The 20,485-nt window shown below is 35.4% G+C and overlaps 1 protein-coding gene across 14 annotated transcripts in view; it reads left to right on the top strand.

Annotated features, from left to right (window-relative positions):
* KCNMA1 (potassium large conductance calcium-activated channel, subfamily M, alpha member 1) overlaps nt 1-20,485 on the top strand; it is a 523,274-nt gene that overhangs the window by 302,795 nt on the left and 199,994 nt on the right. For all 14 annotated transcript variants that reach the window (XM_010567822.1, XM_010567820.1, XM_010567818.1 and 11 more), the window contains exons 4-5: nt 11,244-11,337; nt 15,027-15,138. In XM_010567822.1, coding sequence (XP_010566124.1) covers nt 11,244-11,337; nt 15,027-15,138 — 206 coding nt within the window. The remainder of the gene's footprint in view (nt 1-11,243; nt 11,338-15,026; nt 15,139-20,485) is intronic.

The raw sequence follows: 20,485 nt of genomic DNA, 5'->3' as shown, positions 1-20,485 counted from the left end.
GGTGCTGGCAATACCTTATTCCATTTGTTAATGGAGATAAAGTGACCGCTAAAAAAGAAAGGCAAAGTGTCATTAATCTGCCTAAAAAGGGCTTTGCCTTTCCCATTTAGAAAAACCACTGTGATTGAGACTGTCAATCAGGCTCCAGGCTGGTTTTCTTGTCTGAAAAGTTGAACTAGGAAAGAGCTGAAGTATTTTTTTAATTTCTTCTTTGTTCATTTAAACTGTTTCTATTCTTTTGCAAATAGAATGTGGCTATTCAGTGAGTCTTTCATAGAATCAGCATTTTGCCTATGGTAATTTGCTCTTAAGACTGTCCTGGTAAATAATCAGGTCCCACAGCTGGAACATCTGTGACATGAAAATTTCTAAGTAGCAAAATTGACTAGATTGCAGTTATATGCATGTGGAAAGTAAGCCGCAGCAGAGGAATGTATGGGTAGAGAAACTGTGTACATGTGTTTTACTTCAAAAAGGTATGTGCACTAAAGACTCTTCAGGAGTCCAGGAAAAGAAAAAAGGAAACTGATAGAAAGGACTGTCATAAATGTTTATATATATGGGGAGTGAAGGTTACGTGGGTTATGTCTGCAGCTGGTTTAAGGCAGAGGAATTTAAACAGATATTCTGTGTTGCTAAGGATATATTCAAAGATCTCAGATGGTTACTCTTGGTAGTTGAAAGGTTTTTTACTTCAACTCACCTGTCCATTATTCCTAGTAAAGTGGAACAAGTATACAAATACAGACTTCCTTGTGATAATTGGCAAGGATACTAGGTGTGTAATAGTTTGGATTGGGAGTAGTTGAGTTGCGTGACCTATGGCACCCTAAATGTAGCTTAGATATTAAATGACTAAGGTGCTTAAAAGGACCCTTATGATGATGGGATAGATGAGGCCAAAGGTCTTCATGAGAAATGAGAGAATCTGAAATTACAAAAATTTGTTTGGGACTAATATACTTTCTAGTTTTAGGCAGATTTTTTGAGGGAATGTACATGGTTCACATTTACAGTTATGCCTTCCTTTGAAAAATGAAACAATATTTCCTGCCTGGTGTAACTGTGTATTAGGACTGCTTTAGAATTACCATTAACACAATATGGATAACTTTTAATGGATAATAATAGATTTGGGTGCATGCACTAAAAAGTCTGACCAAAAAAGCTGATCCAGTAATGTAATGTCAGCTTTCTACCAGTTTGTAGTATTTCTGGATTTCATTGCTCAATTTCATTATTCACTGACATTAAAGTCAAATAATATACCTTAGGTTCAAGTTTATTACTACTCAGTAAAAACGAAATAGTAGCCAGATATTTTTATTAAAGTATCACAGGAGGGAATTCCAGAAAAGACAGTCAGATGAATGAACTGCAAGTATTTTAACACTCCAGTTTATCTGGTACTCTTGTCATTTTCAGTTGGGATAGTTGATTTTAGACTAAATTTCATAGGACAAGATCAGTTTTTTTTAATTATTGTATGTAAGCAAGCAAGAAACACATGGAAAGAATACTGTAAATCATCTGGAGGAATCTTTTATGCATATCAAGCAGAAAATGAGAGCTCAGTTTTATGATGATATACAAGAGAAAAATTATTAATAATTCTATTTTGAGTCAAATAGGATAGGTAGAGGACATTCTCATTTCTGAAGATTGTATGTATTTTTTCCAAGAGTGCAGTCAGATAAAGGAGAATTTTAAAAGTTGGACAACAGTATCAACAGAATAGAGGGATTGTAAAAGGCACTGAGATGGAGGAGTAGTTGGAGCTGGAAAACGATGATGATGGTGGGCTGTTGAAAACTTTGAGTTTGAGAAAAGTGCATAGGAAATGTGAAAAGCACCTTTGGGTAATTTTAAAAGAGCAGCTGCAAAAACATGAAATAGAGCAAGAAAGAATCTCAGGAAGTCAGTCTTCCTTCTGCTGCAAGGTAAAAGTGGCTATACATAAATTTATTCAAACAGATGCTTATCTGAGAGATCAATGGTTTGTAGGCCCTCTTCTACAGAAGGAGGAAATTTTAGAAATATCACATGTAGATCATTCTATTGACATATGCAAATGCAAGCACTGTAAGTGGTCCATCTATCCAAGGCTGAAAAGTATTTACCGCTGTTTTAAAAATCTGAGATCTGCCATTCTCCCTAAAGAACCTATTACAGTGTTTAACTATATGTTTTAACTGAAGAAGTTTTATGCTTTTGATATACTTCTCACTAACTTGATCCATTTCCATTTGTTCAATTCAATGTCAACATGGAAAAGGGATTAGCATTCTCTTTGCAGCATCATATGATGTGTTTGCATTTTCATGTCACCAGTTATTTTCTGTTCTCTGGAGTAAATGGCTACAACAACTTATTACTCCTTGGTACACTTTGGTTAAGAATATTGAACAACAATTATATTAAATAATAACAGATGAGAAGTAATAGACAGGGGTCTTATTATGAAGTAGAAACATGCAAGATTGTCAACTTCAGGTTATGCAGTTTATCAGAATCTTTCTATAATGCAGTCAGCATACTAGATATAACTGAAGTGGGTTATTAAATGTTGTCAAAAAAGGTAATAATATACTGTTAGTTGAAACAGTATACTGGTGTTTTTCCTCTTTAATATGTTAGTAGTCTCACACAAAAACCTTTGATTAAAAAAGCGATCCCTGGCATTGTTACTCTATCATTCTTTTAGAATTGGCTTGTCATCAAGGAGATTGTTTTGTCAAGGTAATGTAACACTATTTGCAGTTATGGGTGTTCTCAGCTTATGGTAAACAATTAACAAATCTAATGCAAAATAAAATAATATACTCTTCCTACTTACCTGTGTGGTTCTCAGCAAACCTCTTCAAGTGCAGTTATCTTAAGTAGGATGAAGATTTTAATGGTGTATTTTGCAAGAAAGCACGTGCTCTGTCTTCTGTACAGTACTGAAAGAACTTAGAAGAGTTATGGAGATTGACTCTGGGCAATTTATTTATCGCTGTTTTAGCACTCAGTTCCTGGTTGTTCAGCTGTTCTGCAGGAATATTCCTTTAGCTTTTGTTTGTGAAAGTCATCAATTAGAGAAGACATATGCTGCAGGCAGTAGTGAATGTACATACACCCTGATGAAACTAAGAAATATGCTGTTTTCAGAGTGAGAAATTCTAATGTGCATATTTTCTGTATATCCTAGCAATTCAATATAAAATGTAAGTAAAAGTTTCTTGTTATAATACTTGTATACAATTCTGTGTTTGGACTGAGGAAGATAAGAATTTGATTTTGCTTGAGTTCTGTGTAGGTTGGCTTATGTTTTACTAGGGCAATCTATGAAGAAGCATGATGTACTTAAAATTCATGGAAAACTTGAAAAAGAAAGATGAAAACTGACAACATGATACTGAATTTTACCAAGTTGTATTAGTTCATTTAGATAAAATAAGTACTAGCAATGTTACTTGACTGTGTCACTTGGTATGTTGTCAGTCGCAAATAGCTCTGAAAAAGTTAATAGAGTTATGCCAGGCAAAATTTTGTGGATCTGAGATGGGCATCAGGAAAGTATACCTTTGTTCTGCAGTTGTACCAACTTAATTTGTCTCTTAATTTCGTATATGAATGTGACAGAAATTAAGAGCTTCTCTTTCCCACTGGAAGTTCTTCTCTATCTCAGTTTCTAAACGGAATTAATTTTGCATTAAAAACTGTCAAGTCACAGCATTTAAATATATCTTTAAATTTAAAACAAAATTTTTATGCCCTGTTCTTTATCACATGATCCAGAAAACAGAAAGAATCATTAGGAAAAACAGTATGTCTCTGGCTCTGATTCTTAGAAAAATCTTTACTAAATAATGCTGTTGTACCAATTTATTGCTGCTTGATCTGGTTTTGTTGTTGCTTATTTCTTCTGACAGTGGATTTTTTTTTTTGAAGGAGGATGAGGAAACCTGTTAATTTTACTCAAATTAGTCTAAAAGCTTGTCAAAGTTCCCCAGCGTGCCAGGTTGATAATATAGAAATACTTAGTTGTAGAAAGCATCTGCAGAACGGATGAGTCATGGTGCATTTTGTTAATTAGGTTAGAAATAGAAGGGTAATATTCTAATGACAGCTTGTGATCTGTCAGACTAAAGAATAGCAGAAGATGTTGTGATAGAAATTAGGAAAGGGAAATAAGGACAGGCACTTGCATTGTTCCTGCTTTTTTCTGAAAAGCAGTTCCCTTGAGGTGCTTGCAATTTATAAGGTGTACCTTAAGCAATGACCTAAGAAGTCTTGGAAGATAGCTTTATTTCACATTATTTGGCAGTTCATCTTTTATTAGATTATATTAGATTTATATTTTGCTTATTTACTTTAAAATTGAACAAAGAGGATACTGATTGTTGTAATTCAAAGACAGTTTAGTGTGTATGAGCCTAAGATCAGCAGTGCATTTTCAAAAGGAATGTGAAAGAGAAAGATGCATATCAAAGTGAAGAAGGGAGGCCACTCCACATGTAGACAAGGCAGGAATGGAGATGGAAACAAAGACAGTAAAACAGAGTAATCCAGAATAAATTCATCACATGCTGAAATTGAGTTTTTGTGACTGGAAAGACAAATATGGTTTAATTCATTAAGCAAAGGAGAGTCAGAATAGAGAATTAAAAAAAGGTACTTGGCAATGTCCCAAGGAGTTATGCAGGAATATTTTTCTGAAGCTTTCTGAAGGAAGAGGAGGATAAAGTAATAGGCAATATGGAGTCCAGACAGGAGGAAGGTACAATATAAAAAGGTGAGAGAGAGACAACCGAGCATGGTCAGCATCTTAGCTATGAGTATAAAAAAGAAGCTCCAGGAATTGACACTGAAATGTGTTTGGAGCAGAAAGTTCTGTGTATGTGTGTGTGTGTGTGCGCACAGGAGAAGCAGTTAGCTAAGGATTTAGATGTAGGAGGTTGTGTGGTCAAAAAAAGGATTTAAATGTATCTTTATCAATGACAAGATAAGAAGATACAGGAAATGGTCACAGCATCATCCTTGGCTATCAGGTCATAACCATCTGCAAAATTCAGTGAGAAACGGATTGTTCCTCCTTCCCTCACTAGCTCCCGGTATACAAAACTTTTTAGACAATATCTGTAACTAGAGATGTAATGATCCCATGGAGTTTTATGGATCCCAAAACTTAGGGCTGTGACGCAGATTACACTGCACTTCTGCTTTGGGCAAAGTTGGTCTTCCCCTTGCTTTCACTAAAGCATTGTTCTGATCCAGCTGGCTGCTCTTCCTTTTTGGGAAGGAAACCAACTTAACTCTTCCTGCATATCATGCAGTGCTAACTGAAAATGCTAGTAGCAAAACTTCCCCAGTGGCAGACCACGTTGTGTCGAGGGAGAGTGAAGTAATTTGCCATCTAAAAATTAATGAGCTTATTGATGTTACGGCTCAAAGAAAGGCCTTCTAAACTGAGTCATTTACCAAGGCATCTTGCATTCAGAAAATCAGTACACAGACTGCAAGAAAATACTTTCTGTTTTCTAACTGTGGGACTACCTTGGTTAATAAATGAAAGCCATTTGAAGTAAGAAAAAAATGTTACGCTCTCTATCACTCCGTGAGATGTTTGACACCTTTGATTTTTATTTAGTCTTGTTGATTTATTTTAATTATCGTATTTGTTTCACTAGGTTGACACTTGATAGGCATCCATGTTTATAATTTTGCTGTGTTCATGCATGTTTCACTAAAGAAGATTTTAACTTACTCTCTTCTGAGCAGTACAGCTAAACCATAGTTAAAGGAACAGAAGTTATTCTGCATTGAATGAACATTGCTTTTACTAAATGATACATCTGGCTTTTCCCTTAGTTTTACTTTAGTACTATGTCACCAAAACACAGTTTAAAAAGACTAACGATAATCCCCTTAATTTTTTTTTTGCTGTACTGTTAAAAATATGTATTAAAGGAGTATAAACAGATGCTGACCTCAAATTTGTGCCAAACTTATTTTTTACTCTAAACTTTGTAAAATTGGGTTTGTTCTATAAATAATTTTTAGGGAATTCAGTATTACAGAGGAGCTTCCAGTAAAACAAAATTGTTTGGAAACAAAAAAAAACTACTATAGACATTTTTAAGAACAAAGAAAATTTATATGCCCAAATTAATACATACTAATTGCATTCAAATACATTTGAAAGTGAGAAGTGAATGGAATGTCTTCAAATAATGAGATACTAAAGAGCTTCTAAATATTGAGTGGTTTTTCTCCATTATTTATTCATTTGTGTTTATTATATTTTAGCAGCCTCTACCAGTATTTCTGTATATAATTATAATTTGATTTTAAAATTCATTCTTATCAATGGACATTCCTTCTGATAGAAACTGCACATTTTACTGTTTTTTCATATAATGTACTATCATGCAATCTACAAACTGTCATGAGCAAAGGAAATTAAGAACTTCCCAATTTTTCATAGTATCAACTTGTCTTTATTTCTCAGGCATGTTAAGTTTGTAACATACTTTTTTTTTTTAGTTCCAACTTTTTCAGTTTTACATTTTATTCAGTTAATATTAAGAATTAAAATATATTTTATCTAATTTCAGTCATGGATTTAGCTTTTCCTCCACCATTCAGAAGACAACTTTGCTTCCAAAAATTAAAATTGTAAATTAGGACAATTCTCTGAATTTCTAAAAGTTTCAATAACTTCTTAAAGTTCCGAAGATGTAGCAGCTGTGGTACTGTTATGAACGTCAGTACTTCCCTGAAGTTACAGTAGAAGTAATTTTCTTTTGTGGTGGTTTATGAATGTTTTACATAGAACTTCTTATCTTCAAAACACTTGGCAAAATGTAACTAGATTAATAAAATTAAAATTAACCTTTTGCATTTTGATATATAATTTTACACAAATAAAAATTAGCATCCATCTTAGCCTTTGCAGGCCTTGTCATTAAAAGGAAAGGAAAAAAAAAAAGTGGCAAAAAACATTAGGAGCAGACTGACATGACATGTGCCAAAAATACAACAGTCTACTTCCTTACACAGAAAGGACAAAGAACTGTAAATTGCATATTGAATAGTTATTTCAAGTACCGAATTGGGTGTGCGCAATCTTTCCCATTATTGTGGGGAACATTTTATGTAAAATCATCCAGACAGATGTCACTATGATTGCAAAGTTGGCCGAAAGTCTGAATGAATGTAGAGTTTCTTTCCCTTACTTCTGTGTGGTCATAATGGGAGTGATTGCACTGTGACATAGATTGATATGTCACAGCAAGGCTTTGCTCTGAAGTTGGAAATGGGCTTTACAGCTCCTATCGAGGTAAAACGATACAGGAGAAAACAAGATATTTTCAACTCTGTTGCAATTGCAGAATCCTGGAAATACTCAATGAAGGCTTCTTCTGTGGGAAGTTTCATTTTAATATACTCACAGAAACAAATAATTTCAGAAAACATTAAAATGTGTACTATTTTTTGCCATCTCCCACTGATTCTATGACTCTTCAAAGAGTAATCTCAGTAGAACCATTTTGAATGCAGTAGAGGCATTTCAAATGAACCGGAAATAAGTGAGTATGATAAATAAATACATTAAATAAACTTGTGACAAAAGTAGTTATTTAAACAGCAGTAAATTCTTTTGAATTGAAGTGACAAGGGATTCATTCATTTGTTCAGCTGTGGTAAAAGCATCATGTAAAGTGTTGGATTCAGTGTTGATTGTGAAAAAGGTTTAATGATGCTGGGAACACCTTGTCAAAATTTTGCCCCATCTGTGTAAAGTTAAACTGGAGTAATTTTGTTACTTCTCTTGTAGTCACTCTAGCTCACTGAACTAGTTTATGCCTGTGATACCTGTATAACTGGGCTTTACAGCTACTAGTATTGCAATAAAAATGCTGTAGTAGTAAACAGAACGAGTAAATAGAGGTAATGTGAAACTGAAAAGAATAGCAGTGTTTAAAGAGCAGGAGAGGAAGGAATAGAATTAACAGTGAAGCCCATGCCTGAAAAATCAAATAAGGTTCTATCTTTACTGCAGATTAGGCAAACTAAGCCCACTGTTATTTCTCTAGATGCAATTTTTGTATTAAATTGTAGCACAGAGCACACAGTTGCAGCAAATGATAACTTGATATAAATGTTGACCTGAAGAAAACTGTCAGCCTCTCAAATCTTGCTTGTGTAGCCCAGGCATTGCTTGTAGCATTTAGTCTATTACATAAAAAGATGACAGGGCAAAGGGGAATTATAGTCCTTGATAGATTATCAGCAGGATATCCCTGCATTAAGTAACATAAAATTGGTACTGTGAATTTTTCTTTTCAAAACACAAGAAGTCATAGCTACAGTGGAATTCTTTTCAATTTTTGTGTAGCAAATTAAAGACACTCTTTCAAAGTGCACATAAATATTGCATTTAGAATTACATAACTACTGTAATTTTTTCCAGTTACATTAAATCTTTCATATCATTGTTAGTATAATGTTATTCCATTGATTTTAGTGTAGTTTCTCCGGGGTTTTAGAAGTACAAATACATGAAACCACACTTACAGTGAAGGACGCTTACAGGGAAGAGTAATAAAAACATTTCTAACAGTCTGTTGGCTCCTTCAAAGGTGAATCCTTTGCTGATCTAAAGGGGTGAAATCCCATAGGACAAGCCATCTGATTTTAGTTTAAAACAGGCAATATATTATTAGTCCTGGAGACACCAGCACACCACAGTCTGGAACTCTAAGAACTACAGCACTTCTGTTTTGGAGAAATGTGATGTAAAAAAGAGTTTCAACTTGGCTTCCTTTCTGCAGCAGACTGAATGGTGCAATGATAAACATTAGTGGCTGTATTTTTCTCTCAGTTCAAATGTGAGCTACCAATGAAATGGAAAAATATCACCAAAATTTAATTTTGAAAATTTAAAATCTTGTATTCTGTGAGTATAAATAATCATTTCTTTAGCCTTAGTGACATGCCTTTCTGATAAACTCATCATTTAAAATAAAAAGGAAAAGACATTGTGTTTGTCTTTGAAATGGATAACTTAGAAATTGAAAGAGAGAGATGATCTCTGAAATGAAGGATGCTCTAGGGATATGACTAGCAGAAGCAGTAGTCCTAGTATTAGGTAAACAAAGGTTCCAAATCAGGATTGTGGTCCACTGTACTGAGTGTTCTGCAAACAAGATGAAGACGTATTATGCATTAGCTAATTTGTCAGATCTTGTAGGTTTTTGTAAAGGACAATGGTACAAAAGTACAGCGGTTAGCTGCAACCCTAGCTGACCTTATCTAACAATCATGACAAGTACCAAATAACTGTGGAAAGGAAGATAATGAAGTGCTCTCTATCCTAGTCATAAATCTGTGCAATTCCATTAGCTTCAGTGAATTTCTGCAGCTTTTACAGGAACCTAACCTGGAATTAAGGGTCCAAGCCTCTGTGTTGGTGCAGAGTTGTTCATGCTGCTTCTGCTGTACTTCCTGTGATTTCTGTTGGTCGGGTGCATACTGACTCAGTGCGTAGCCTACCTTATTTTGACAACATCCTTTGCTCTCAATAATGCTATACAGAAAATGATCCTGTTGGGTTCTCAGATTACATCCACTGTTTTTGTAGCTAAAGCTGTATTTGTAAAGTGTGAGGTGCTGTCTTCCATCCTATATGTTAATGTTTGGCTTCTCTTCCCTTCTGCCTGCTTTTGTAAATCAATTTTATTTGAACTACAACAGAAATGTTTTATAACGTCAATGTCTTTGCAAATAGCTTTTTAAAAACCATTTTAATATAATTTCCTATAGCACTGAAGGTTCTTAAAACATAAAGCTATTGTACATCAAGGAAAATTTTGCTGTATACATTCATGCGTCTAAAGACAGGAGAGGGCATGCTGTATTTAACTTGTTTGACCTGTAATGTATACAAGGAATGGAAAATTTGGCTGCATGTGTAATGACCTGGTAGCCCAGGTAATTTCCTTTATGCCGTAACATAGGTAACTGACATTCATAACGCATAGAATCTTGCTTGTTGAGCAATCTAGCATTATATTTGCAGAGCTACTGCTATACTAACTGGTATTAAGTTCACATTCAGTGATTTATTTGACCTGGGAAGCCAAAGGATTTCTTCTTTCCTGAAAGGATAATTTCTATGGCTCCAAATGATCAAATGATCTACATTCTAGTTTTCCACTTTAATACAGTTGTGATGAATACATGATCATTTGCAATATATGTGTGTGTATATATGTATATATGGTGGGACATTATGTATATATAGTATATACATCAGCATATATTAGGACATGACTTTTACTTTGGTCTGACTTCAACATTTCCCTGTGGCTTCACCAACCAATTTTAGAAAACTCACAAATAAATCACTAATCACACTCATGGAAGTTATCGTCTTCCTTAGATAAAAGTGTATCTGTAAAGTACCAGTTTGTATAGAGTATGCTTTGGACCTGTCCCACTGTTAAATAAAGCATAATATAATAAGCTAGAATTTGCAATGGCTGCCTGACACACACAAAGGTATTTTAATTAACCTGCATGCATAAATTAACCCTTAGAGTACTGCTTCAAATTCCTCAATTTATTTTGTTATTTAATTTTACCAGTGGGCTATGCTGCTTTTCTACTCAGTTCGTAGTACTGTACATAAAGTACATTAAATAGCCATACACAAAAAAAGAAGTGAGAAAAAGGAAAAAAAACCACAACAAACCAACTTCTTATAAACAAGGGATTGTACAAGACTAAGTACCCCAGGTTGCTAATGGGTAATGTATTCCTAAGCAACTATGTTTTTTTTTTTAAGGTTTTATATTATGACATGAATTAAAACCATGTAATGTTTCACTGTAGCTGTGTGCTTGTTAGGTTTGTTCCTAAAGTATCATAGGTATGTTTCCTGTAGCAAGAAGTCAGTTCTTTAAGGGTTAATGTGGGGTTAAGGAATCCTGAGGTATTCTCCTGCTTGTTCTTTCTTAAAGGTATCTGCATGTTAATTCTCAGATATTACCTGAACAGGTTAATATAAAGACTGTATGAATGACTAACTGAATGAATGAAATAATTCATTTGAAATGCTTGCTTGTATCCTGTAAATGACTGGAAAACAGAAATGTGATTTCTGAATCAAGGTCCTTAATGAAATGCATAAAAATCTTACCAGAGTAGAAACTCAATACTGACGATTTACTCCAATTTCTTTTTCTTTCAAATAGCCCAATAGAATCCTGCCAGAATTTCTACAAAGATTTCACATTACAGATCGACATGGCTTTCAATGTGTTCTTCCTACTCTACTTCGGCTTGCGTGTAAGTAGTATGTCTTTGATAGCGTAAGTCAGGGAGAGAATATAGCTATTAGATAGGGAAAGTCTTTGAATGAAGCCTGACTACAATGGCTGGACAAAATTAAGCTAATTTCTAAAATGTATGAGCAAAACATTTGATTGGGAACATTTAGGTAATAATAATAAGCATCTAAGATCACTAAGGAGACTGATAGTTTATAAGCTAAGCCATCTGTTCCAGAATGTTCTCATGTGGTAGAAAGTGAAAACTCTTATAGTTCAGTGCTGGTCAGTGACGTGGAATCTAGTTGCATTGTTATCAATGGAGTCGTAACTACCTCAGCAAGACTAGTGAATGCTTGATCTATTCCTCTGCTGCTAGACAGGTCTTTGGCAGTCAAAGGTTGAGGTTACAGCTGGTAGAGCTGCTGTATTCAGTTTTATGCACTTCCACTTTCCCAGACTGCTAATGAATGCTTTGCAGAAGCTGTAAATACTAGTCAACATGCTGAAATGTATATACTTAGAATATACTTACCACTTTCTGAAAATCCAGTAATGCTGTTGCAGGATCTGAAAGTTGGGACATCTGAAACAGGTAGGCACTTTTAAAAGTTCCAGACAGTAATGCTTGGAATTCAAGCTGTTGGGGGTTTTTTTTGTTGGTTGGTTGTTGTGTTGTTTTTTTTTTTAAATATACTTTGAAAACTAACTTTGCTTGTTGTTAATTGGAAAATCAGGGGGAAAAGGCCTCAAACATAACAGAACTACAAGGAAAACTTCATGTGAGCAGAAAGCCTGCCACATTAGTCTTTAAATTTGATACAAGTATTGCTTCCTGATCTTCCTTTGTCCATTTTGCTCCTGAATCACTGGAGCTTCTATGTCACAATGATGGTTGAGTTCCTCCTATTTCACTTCTGACCAACTTAACCAACTTTTTCTAATAATAAGGAATTTTGTTGCAAATCTGCGTTATTTCATTACCTAGTCTAGGTACAGTGTCTATCTATTTAGCTAAATAGGTAAATTCCTTCAGTATTTACACTACTATGCATGCATTCTAAGCTGTATTTTAAAAGCATGCAGTGTAATAGCCCCTAATTCTTAAAGATTTGGGGAGCTTTTTTAGATGTCCACCAGGCCTGCAATATAGGTTAACTTTTTGACATAACAGATGCAATGCATGGTATTTGTGAACTTCCAAGAACCTTTTTTTAGAAGTATCCAAATGCTTTGTAAATTTTGTGCTAGTGATAAGGTTGTATGTTCTTACCAAGAGAATTAAAATTATGTATTGGACACTCTTACTTACTCAAAGCAGTAACTTGGATTACATTATCAAGAAGCAGAGCACAGTAAATGAGAATTTACTGACAGCTGATGCTAATACTGTCATATCCACACTGTATGTTTTTTGGAAGGGAGAGAGAGTACTGTAGAGTCCATTCTGGTCCTGTGGACTGAATGCACTTCAGCAGTTACAGTATGTGAGTTGCACTGCTAGAACACCATTTTCAGTTTTAGTTTCAACCAAAACAAATCTTTGTGTTATCCAAAACTGCTTTGTGATGCAAACTGAAGTATGGTAAATGGGGATGATAAGGATTCACTTCAGATTAGTACTCCTTATCTAAGTCAAAATGCTAATATAGCTGTAACTTCAGCTCTCCAAGAAGTCCTGCTGAACTAAACAGGAGTTCCTGGGGAAACGGTGATACTTGGTTGTGCGGATGCAAGAATTGGATCGATAATGAGTTTCCTAGTTATGTAATAAGCATCTCATACTTTTAGCTATTTTATGTTGGGGTTTTTTGTTGGGGTTTTTTTCTGATAAATATCTCCTATGAGGACTCACTGGCAAATTAAAGTATTTGAAGAAATATTTTAAAATCTCATCCTTCTCCATCTGTTCTCCCTGAAATGATGTTGCAACTCAAAATCATATAAATATTACCATATATTCAGTTCTAGAAGATATTTGTATTCAAACACGCATATATTCATTTTAAAATTTTTGTTGGCTAGTATCCAACTATGTGAGAACTCAAAAGTGAAGTCTGCAAACTGCTGATGAAGACTAAGTCCAAACTGCATGAGTTAGCACATAATCAAGCAATAGGGTCTGGCAGAGATATGGCAAGTATGGAAGTAATTCTTCTTTGGAAGCGACAGAATTGTGCTAGTGCTTCTAGAAAAACAAGGTATCTCTTCAAGCATGGTAGGATTGCCTCTGTAATGAAATGGACTTCTATTAATCGCTAATTACCTAAATGAATAACTGTTCAAATACTTCCATAGAAAAGTATGAGTGGCCTTTACAGTCAACAGACTTAGTTTTCATTGTTGAATAACACACTTTAACCTTTTTGAAAGCCTAAAGGTTGTGCCCTGGGGAAAGATAAAATGCTGATTAGAACACATATTGCAGGTTATGAAAATATTGATCTGACATCTTAAAAAGTTTTTAGTTCCAAATATTCTGACTACTCTAAGTTCAACAGAAGGGAATAGAAAGCTTCTGCTGAAACTGGATATTTTTGTTCAGTTTTCATAGTGGAGCATTGATATTGAGTAATACAGACTAATAAAAAGTCAATTTATTTTTGCTTTTGAGTCTTCTCTGAGGCAAAGGATGCTCATGTTGTCTGTCTTCTTTTTAAGTATGATTTCAACATTCTTGACATCAGTGGAGTCCCCTTTCCAATAATTTATCTGGGATTCCATCAAAGTTGGTATGCACCATAAACACTTTCTGTTAGAAGTTTTAAAGTAGTTCTAAGGCAAGGAGATTAAGTGGGTGAAATAGTTAGAGAATGTCAGTATTTGCTTTGGAAGAACGACAATGGATAATGTGTGTGAGTCAAAAAATACAAGCACTGTTTTGAAATATGTTAGTCCAGGTTTTAAGACTTATATGAGTAAAACTGCTCCATTAAATGTCTTCGTGATGCACTAAAATTTTATATTTATTTGTATATTTATATTTCATATTTATATAAAGCATTTTTTTAAATTATTACTTGAATGTGAATAGTAGTTTGATCTTATTTAAGCACATAGATGAGTAGGCAAGTTCAAATGATGATGTCCTTGGCATCTAAGTTTGCCAGTTTCCCTAGGCTGATTTCATGATGAGGAGAGAGAAATGACCTCATCCATGGCACAATTCAAAGGATTGAAGTCCTGCTGCAGTCCTGAATTATGCCTTGTAGGAGTCATCCTGGTGATTATGTCTGGATAGGATGATAATGGGACTTTGTAAACTATCATGTATTTAGAAACCCGTGAACAGCAAGTACATGGTGAGACTACTACCAACATGTTTGGTGTGCTAGAGCAAAAGTGAAATATTGAAGTGAAATATTACTTTGAAATATTTTATACTTACCTACACTTTTCTAATATTACTGATACATTGTTAATAAATGTGAAGAAAATGTTTTTTTAGCACAGATATTACAACTCATCATATAGATAATCTGTCTTTTTAGTTAGACCTTTCATTTTAATCTCAATGTGGTCATCAAGCAACACACAATACCGACTTCTTTCCAATGAGACATGCTGTTTTGTCTGGACTGACCTAAAACATCAGTTACTTGTCCACTAACTTTGGAATTTAATATTTTAGAATGGAAAATATTGCACATACTTGCAACCACCATGAGCATAATCTGATTCTTTCATCCTCCCTTTCTTTTTTTTCAGTTCATAGCAGCCAATGACAAGCTATGGTTTTGGCTAGAAGTTAACTCAGTAGTAGATTTCTTCACGGTCCCTCCAGTGTTTGTGTCAGTATATTTAAACAGAAGTTGGCTGGGTAAGTAAAATATCTTTTAATAGCTGTTATAAAAATACTTAAGCTTCACATTTTGATGGAGAATTTCTTCATCTTGTGGCATCGTGTAAGCAGAAGAATGTTACCAAAGTTCTTTTTGCAGTGAATTTGCCATTTCAGCAGACAGGCGGGTTATGTCAGAAAAAGCACTTACTAAGTCCATTTTGTTCTTGATTCATTAATATAATCTTCTATTCTAAGTGGTGGTGAATGCCAGCTTGGAAGTACTGTGTAACATGAGGCTGTTTTTATAAAATGGTGAATTTCATGTAATTGTCTCAGCTTACAACCTGAACAGGTGATCCAGACCATTCATTCACTGAGCTGGATTGCCATGAATCACTGTCAACAATGAAATCAACAAATTTTCTTCACATTTTGAGCTAATAAAGCGAAATTTTAAATCCACTGAAACAACAGAGTTGGAAGATTTGTTTAGACACTTGTGTGGGACTACTAGGAATGCATTAGAAAAGAATATGCAACATGTAAAAGGGAATAAAAAGTGAAGCAGAGCAGACAAAATATATCAATTAAAGAACACCTATAATGTGACACATGAAGTTTCTTGTGCAAATTGCATATTCTCTCTAGTTAAGTAAAATGAAGGTCAAAATTTGGGAGTTTTTATTCAGGGAAAGCTTCCTAAAAATGGCATACATTGTGAATACCATGTCTTTAGACAATATATGAAACTTCACAATTTGACAATCCATTTCTCCAGAAAGACAGGCACTCATTGTCCCTGATTTCACTAGCTATAACTCAATCCCAGATTCTTTGCATTATGTGAATTAAAGGCATGTATTTTCACACTTGAATGCAACATATCAGAGTTTCTGAGAACTTTGAGATTGAAATTATTGGAGATGAAGGCTGTGTAAGAGCAAAAACTAGAATTACAGGATCCACAGAAGAGGAATATGAAATGAGAAAATAGCAAAACTGCAAAATTTGGGAAATGAGACAAAAAGATAATTATTTGAGATGAATACTCTTTGTGACAGTGACTGCATAATTGACTGACTCATGGTGACACAGCAATCTAACAGTACCAACAGTAATAATGAGAGAGTTTGCCCATTTAGCAGCTTCTGCTGGATAGTTTTTACAAGATTTATGTAATTTTGCAAGCAGAGTTAAGCATTGTACTTATATTTATTCATAGGGCTGAAAGGATTTCCAGCTCTCTTAATTACACCAATGTTGCTTTTTCTTGATTTCTTGTTTATAGTCCCACTTTACCTCTTTTCTTATGGAATCCTCCCGAGACATTTATCACCTGCTGAAGCACGGAATTTTAAATTTTTTTTATGTAGTCATCTTAGGAGTGACATATTTACAGTGTTTGAGCTTTGCACCTGCTTCCACTGTGTTTATTCCAGAGGGGTTTTCACTTTAGGGAAAATCATCCTTAGTGAAATAATACACTAATTAAAAAATGTGAATTATTGGGGTCCCTGACATAGTTGTAATTTGGATCAGCAAGTTACTATTTTGAGATGCTGTGATGAAAGAGTTTTTAAGCAAATACACTGAAGTGTATTAATGAAGATTATCTATTCCTTTATAACTTTTAAAAAGATGGAAAAATTTACTCTGCCTGTGGAACTCAAATACTTTGGACACACTTTTAGGACTCGGTGTGTGAGTGGAGGGGGAAGGAGGGTGTTTGGACCATATTATTTACAGTTTCAGGTTAGATGCCTACTTTTCCTTTTATATAATTTTTGTAATTGAGAGAGATATCCTTGTGTAGAGCATGATTCAGAACACATAAGTTCTGGTTCCTGCACCAAGTGTCCCTGTGGAAATAGGAATTGCAGGGAGGTTAGCCTTTTAGCAAGGCAAGTAAATAGGGAGTGCTTAATGTTAGGCAATGTGAAAATCATTTCACAGGTTCAGACTTCAGTGTATTCCAATAATTCTTTGCATGTTTTAAGAATTTGTTACTGATTAAGTAGGATTCCTTTATGTACCTTAAATTTCAAGATCATTTAGGAGCTTCAATACAATACTTTGTCTGGAATGTATTGTGCATCAGGGTCTTTCCAGTTTATTTCACTATTGATTCATGTCAGTCAGCTGTCATGAGTTCAACTGACTACTAGACAGAGTGAAAGTCACCAGAACATTGCTCCCTGACTTCCTGATTTCACAAGAACTGTCCTGGTTTAGCTAACTGACAATAAAGTACGAATGCACTGTTTAAACAGTATTTAAAAAACCCAAACCATCCTAAATCAAAAATAAACTTTGCCTTCAGAGCACTAAATGCTCGTAGAAAGATGTGAAGTATAGCAGAGGACATGTGGTTTGAATGTGTATCATCTTTTAATGTACTATAGTGGAAAGCTAGTGGGTTTTTTGTTTTTCGTATGCTAGTTCAGAAATGCCACAATTCAGCTATTACGTAACTCTTAGTAAGTGAAACCTTCCACTTTCCCCACTTCTTTTGTGTTCAGTTGTTCATAAAATGTATTTTTGTATCTCAAAATGCTGTATATAAATGAAATTTTCAATCAGTATTCATGAAGGATATTGTTTCAAATCAAATCTTCCATCTAGATTCCCATATGCAAACAAAATTCAATATGCAAGATAGATCAGATTGTGCTTTTCCATCTCAAGTTTTCTAGGAATGGTAGGGTTTTAACTGTCTAATGTACAGCCGAAAGCAGATCAGCACTTTAAACCTGCAAAATATCACATTTTTAGATTTGATAAATCCTTTAGGATTTCTAGGGTATCATTTTTGCTAGCATAAGGTAGTATAAGAAAAGGAAGTACATAAGCAGAATACAGCTGGCACATGGAATGATCTACATATTGAAATATTGGGGCGGAGCAGAGAAAGGGAAGAAAATTTTAATGAATTTGTAATTCGGTGATATACATTGCTTTGACAGTCGGTATAAAAAGTTCTTATGCTCTGACTTTAAAAGTGTACAGATACAAACATCAGTGAGTTAAATCCAGTTGGCGGTGGGTCACAAGTGGTGTTCCTCAGGGCTCAGTATTGGGGCCGGTTCTGTTTAATATCTTTATCAATGACCTGGATGAGGGGATCGAGTGCACCCTCAGCAAGCTTGCAGATGACACCAAGTTGGGACGGAGGCTTGATCTACTCAAGGGTGGGAAAGCTCTACAGAGGGATCTGGACAGGCTGGATTGATGGGCTGAGGCCAATTGTATGAGGTTCAACAAGACCAAGTGCCAGGTCCTGCACTTTGGTCATAACAACCCCATGCAGCGCTACAGGCTTGGGGAAGAGTGGCTGGAAGGCTGCCTGGCAGAAAAAGACCTGGGTGTGCTGGTTGACAGCCAGCAGAATATGAGCCAGCAGTGTGCTCAGGTGGCCAAGAAGGCCAATGGCATCCTGGCCTGTATCAGAAATAGTGTGGCCAGCAGGAGCAGGGAGGTGATTGTTCCCCTGTATTCGGCACTGGTGAGGCCGCACCTCGAGTACTGTGTTCAGTTTTGGGCCCTGCACTACAAGACAGACATTGAGTTGCTGGAGCATGGCCAGAGGAGGGCAGTGAAGCTGGTGAGGGGCCTGGAGCACAAGTCTTATGAGGAGCAGCTGAGGGAACTGGGGTTGTTTAGCCTGGAGAAAAGGAGGCTGAGGGGAGACCTTATCACTCTCTACAACTACCTGAAAGGAGGTTGTAACGACGTGGCTGTTGGTCTCTTCTCCCAAGTAACAAGTGATAGGACAAGAGGAAATGGCCTCAAGTTGAGGCAGGGGAGGTTTAGATTGGATATTAGGAAAAATTTCTCTACTGAAGGGGTTGTCAGGTATTGGAATAGGCTGCTCAGGGGAGTCTTTGAGTCACCATCCCTGGAGGTATTCAAAAAGCGTGTAGACGTGGCACTTCAGGACATGGTTTAGTGGGCATCATTGATGGTTGGACTGAATGATCTTGAAGGTCTTTTCCAACCTAAATGATTCTATGATTCTGTGTTTTCTGATGTTTATTTGCATCTAGACCCCCCTGACATTTTTTCAATGCTGTTTTGCAAACAGTAGAATTTGAGGTACTTACACATAAATTAAAGCTATGCTTTACGAAATCATATTTCTTGCACAACACTGTACCAGAAACTTTCTGATAGTGATAGAAGGACAGCTCTCCACCTCAAGTGCAGGCTTCTGTGGAGAACAGAGAATCTTCCCAAGGGAAGAATGATAACAGAAAGGGTGGAGTTTCTGGCTCTCGACATTTTACAGGTAATTTTGACAGTTAATTTCAGCCAAATGATTTCAGTGCATTGCTGAGTCTGGATACTGTCTTGACAGTTTAAGTGAAGGTAGACTAAAGAGGTTGTTGGATGAAAACAAAAAATTTGCAATGGGACAAATAATGCCATGGTAAATCTCATTTTTTTTTTTTAACAAAAAGTTATCATTATCTGAGTATTATAGCTAAGTTTCAGATTCAGATCTTTGTTTCTTCGGATAGCTTGCAGTCTGGAAAGTTGGAGAGCCCTGCAACAAATGAACATCTTCCAGTTGTATTCAGTAATGATTTACAAACACTTATAGAATCATAGAATCATTTAGGTTGGAAAAGACCTTCAAGATCATCGAGTCCAACCATCAACCATGCCCACTAAACCATGTCCTGAAGTGCCACGTCTACTTCACACCACTTAAAACTGTTATATCTTCTGTGATAGCAAAGGCACTTCAAATAACTGAAATGCCTTTTATCATGTACTTGTATGCTTATGAAAAAGGAAATACTGATTTTGTGAGCAGACTGTATTGGAATAAATTGCCTTGACAGGATGGTATTGCTAGAGGAAGATTAAACATGTAAAATATGATCTTGGCTTCACCTTTACAAGGATATATGAATGAGGAACAATCAGCCTTATAACTACAGTGATTTAAATAAAGCTTAATATATGTATTTGATAGTGTCTCATAGTATTGAATCACAGAAATTAAAGGTAGAAAAGACCTACTAAACAATCCATTTCCTTTTCCTGGCCATGTGCTTCATCTGTTTTACTCTACAAAATTTCAAGTGATAGAAACTGTTTGATTCTATAGAATAGATTCTATCATCAGGAAGATTTTTTCATTATCCTTCTTCCCTGACATCCCTTTTAGTCTAGGCTGCTGCTGAAGCGGTGCCATTTTTTTCAGAAAATAATTCAAGATTTACAGTGGGGAAAAGAAGACAGACAACAGATGCAAACATAGACACATGCATAACATAGAGAACTGTGGTACGTTAACCCTGGCTGGATGCCAGGTGCCCACCAAAGCAGTTCTATCACTGCCCTCCCTCAGCTGGAGAGAGGAGAGAAAATATATCAA

This window comes from Haliaeetus leucocephalus, unplaced genomic scaffold, assembly GCF_000737465.1.
Source record: "Haliaeetus leucocephalus isolate CR32 unplaced genomic scaffold, Haliaeetus_leucocephalus-4.0 Scaffold229, whole genome shotgun sequence".
NCBI lineage: Eukaryota > Metazoa > Chordata > Aves > Accipitriformes > Accipitridae > Haliaeetus > Haliaeetus leucocephalus.
Note: the sequence above shows the minus strand (reverse complement) of the source record. Positions and strands in the feature narration are given on the sequence as shown.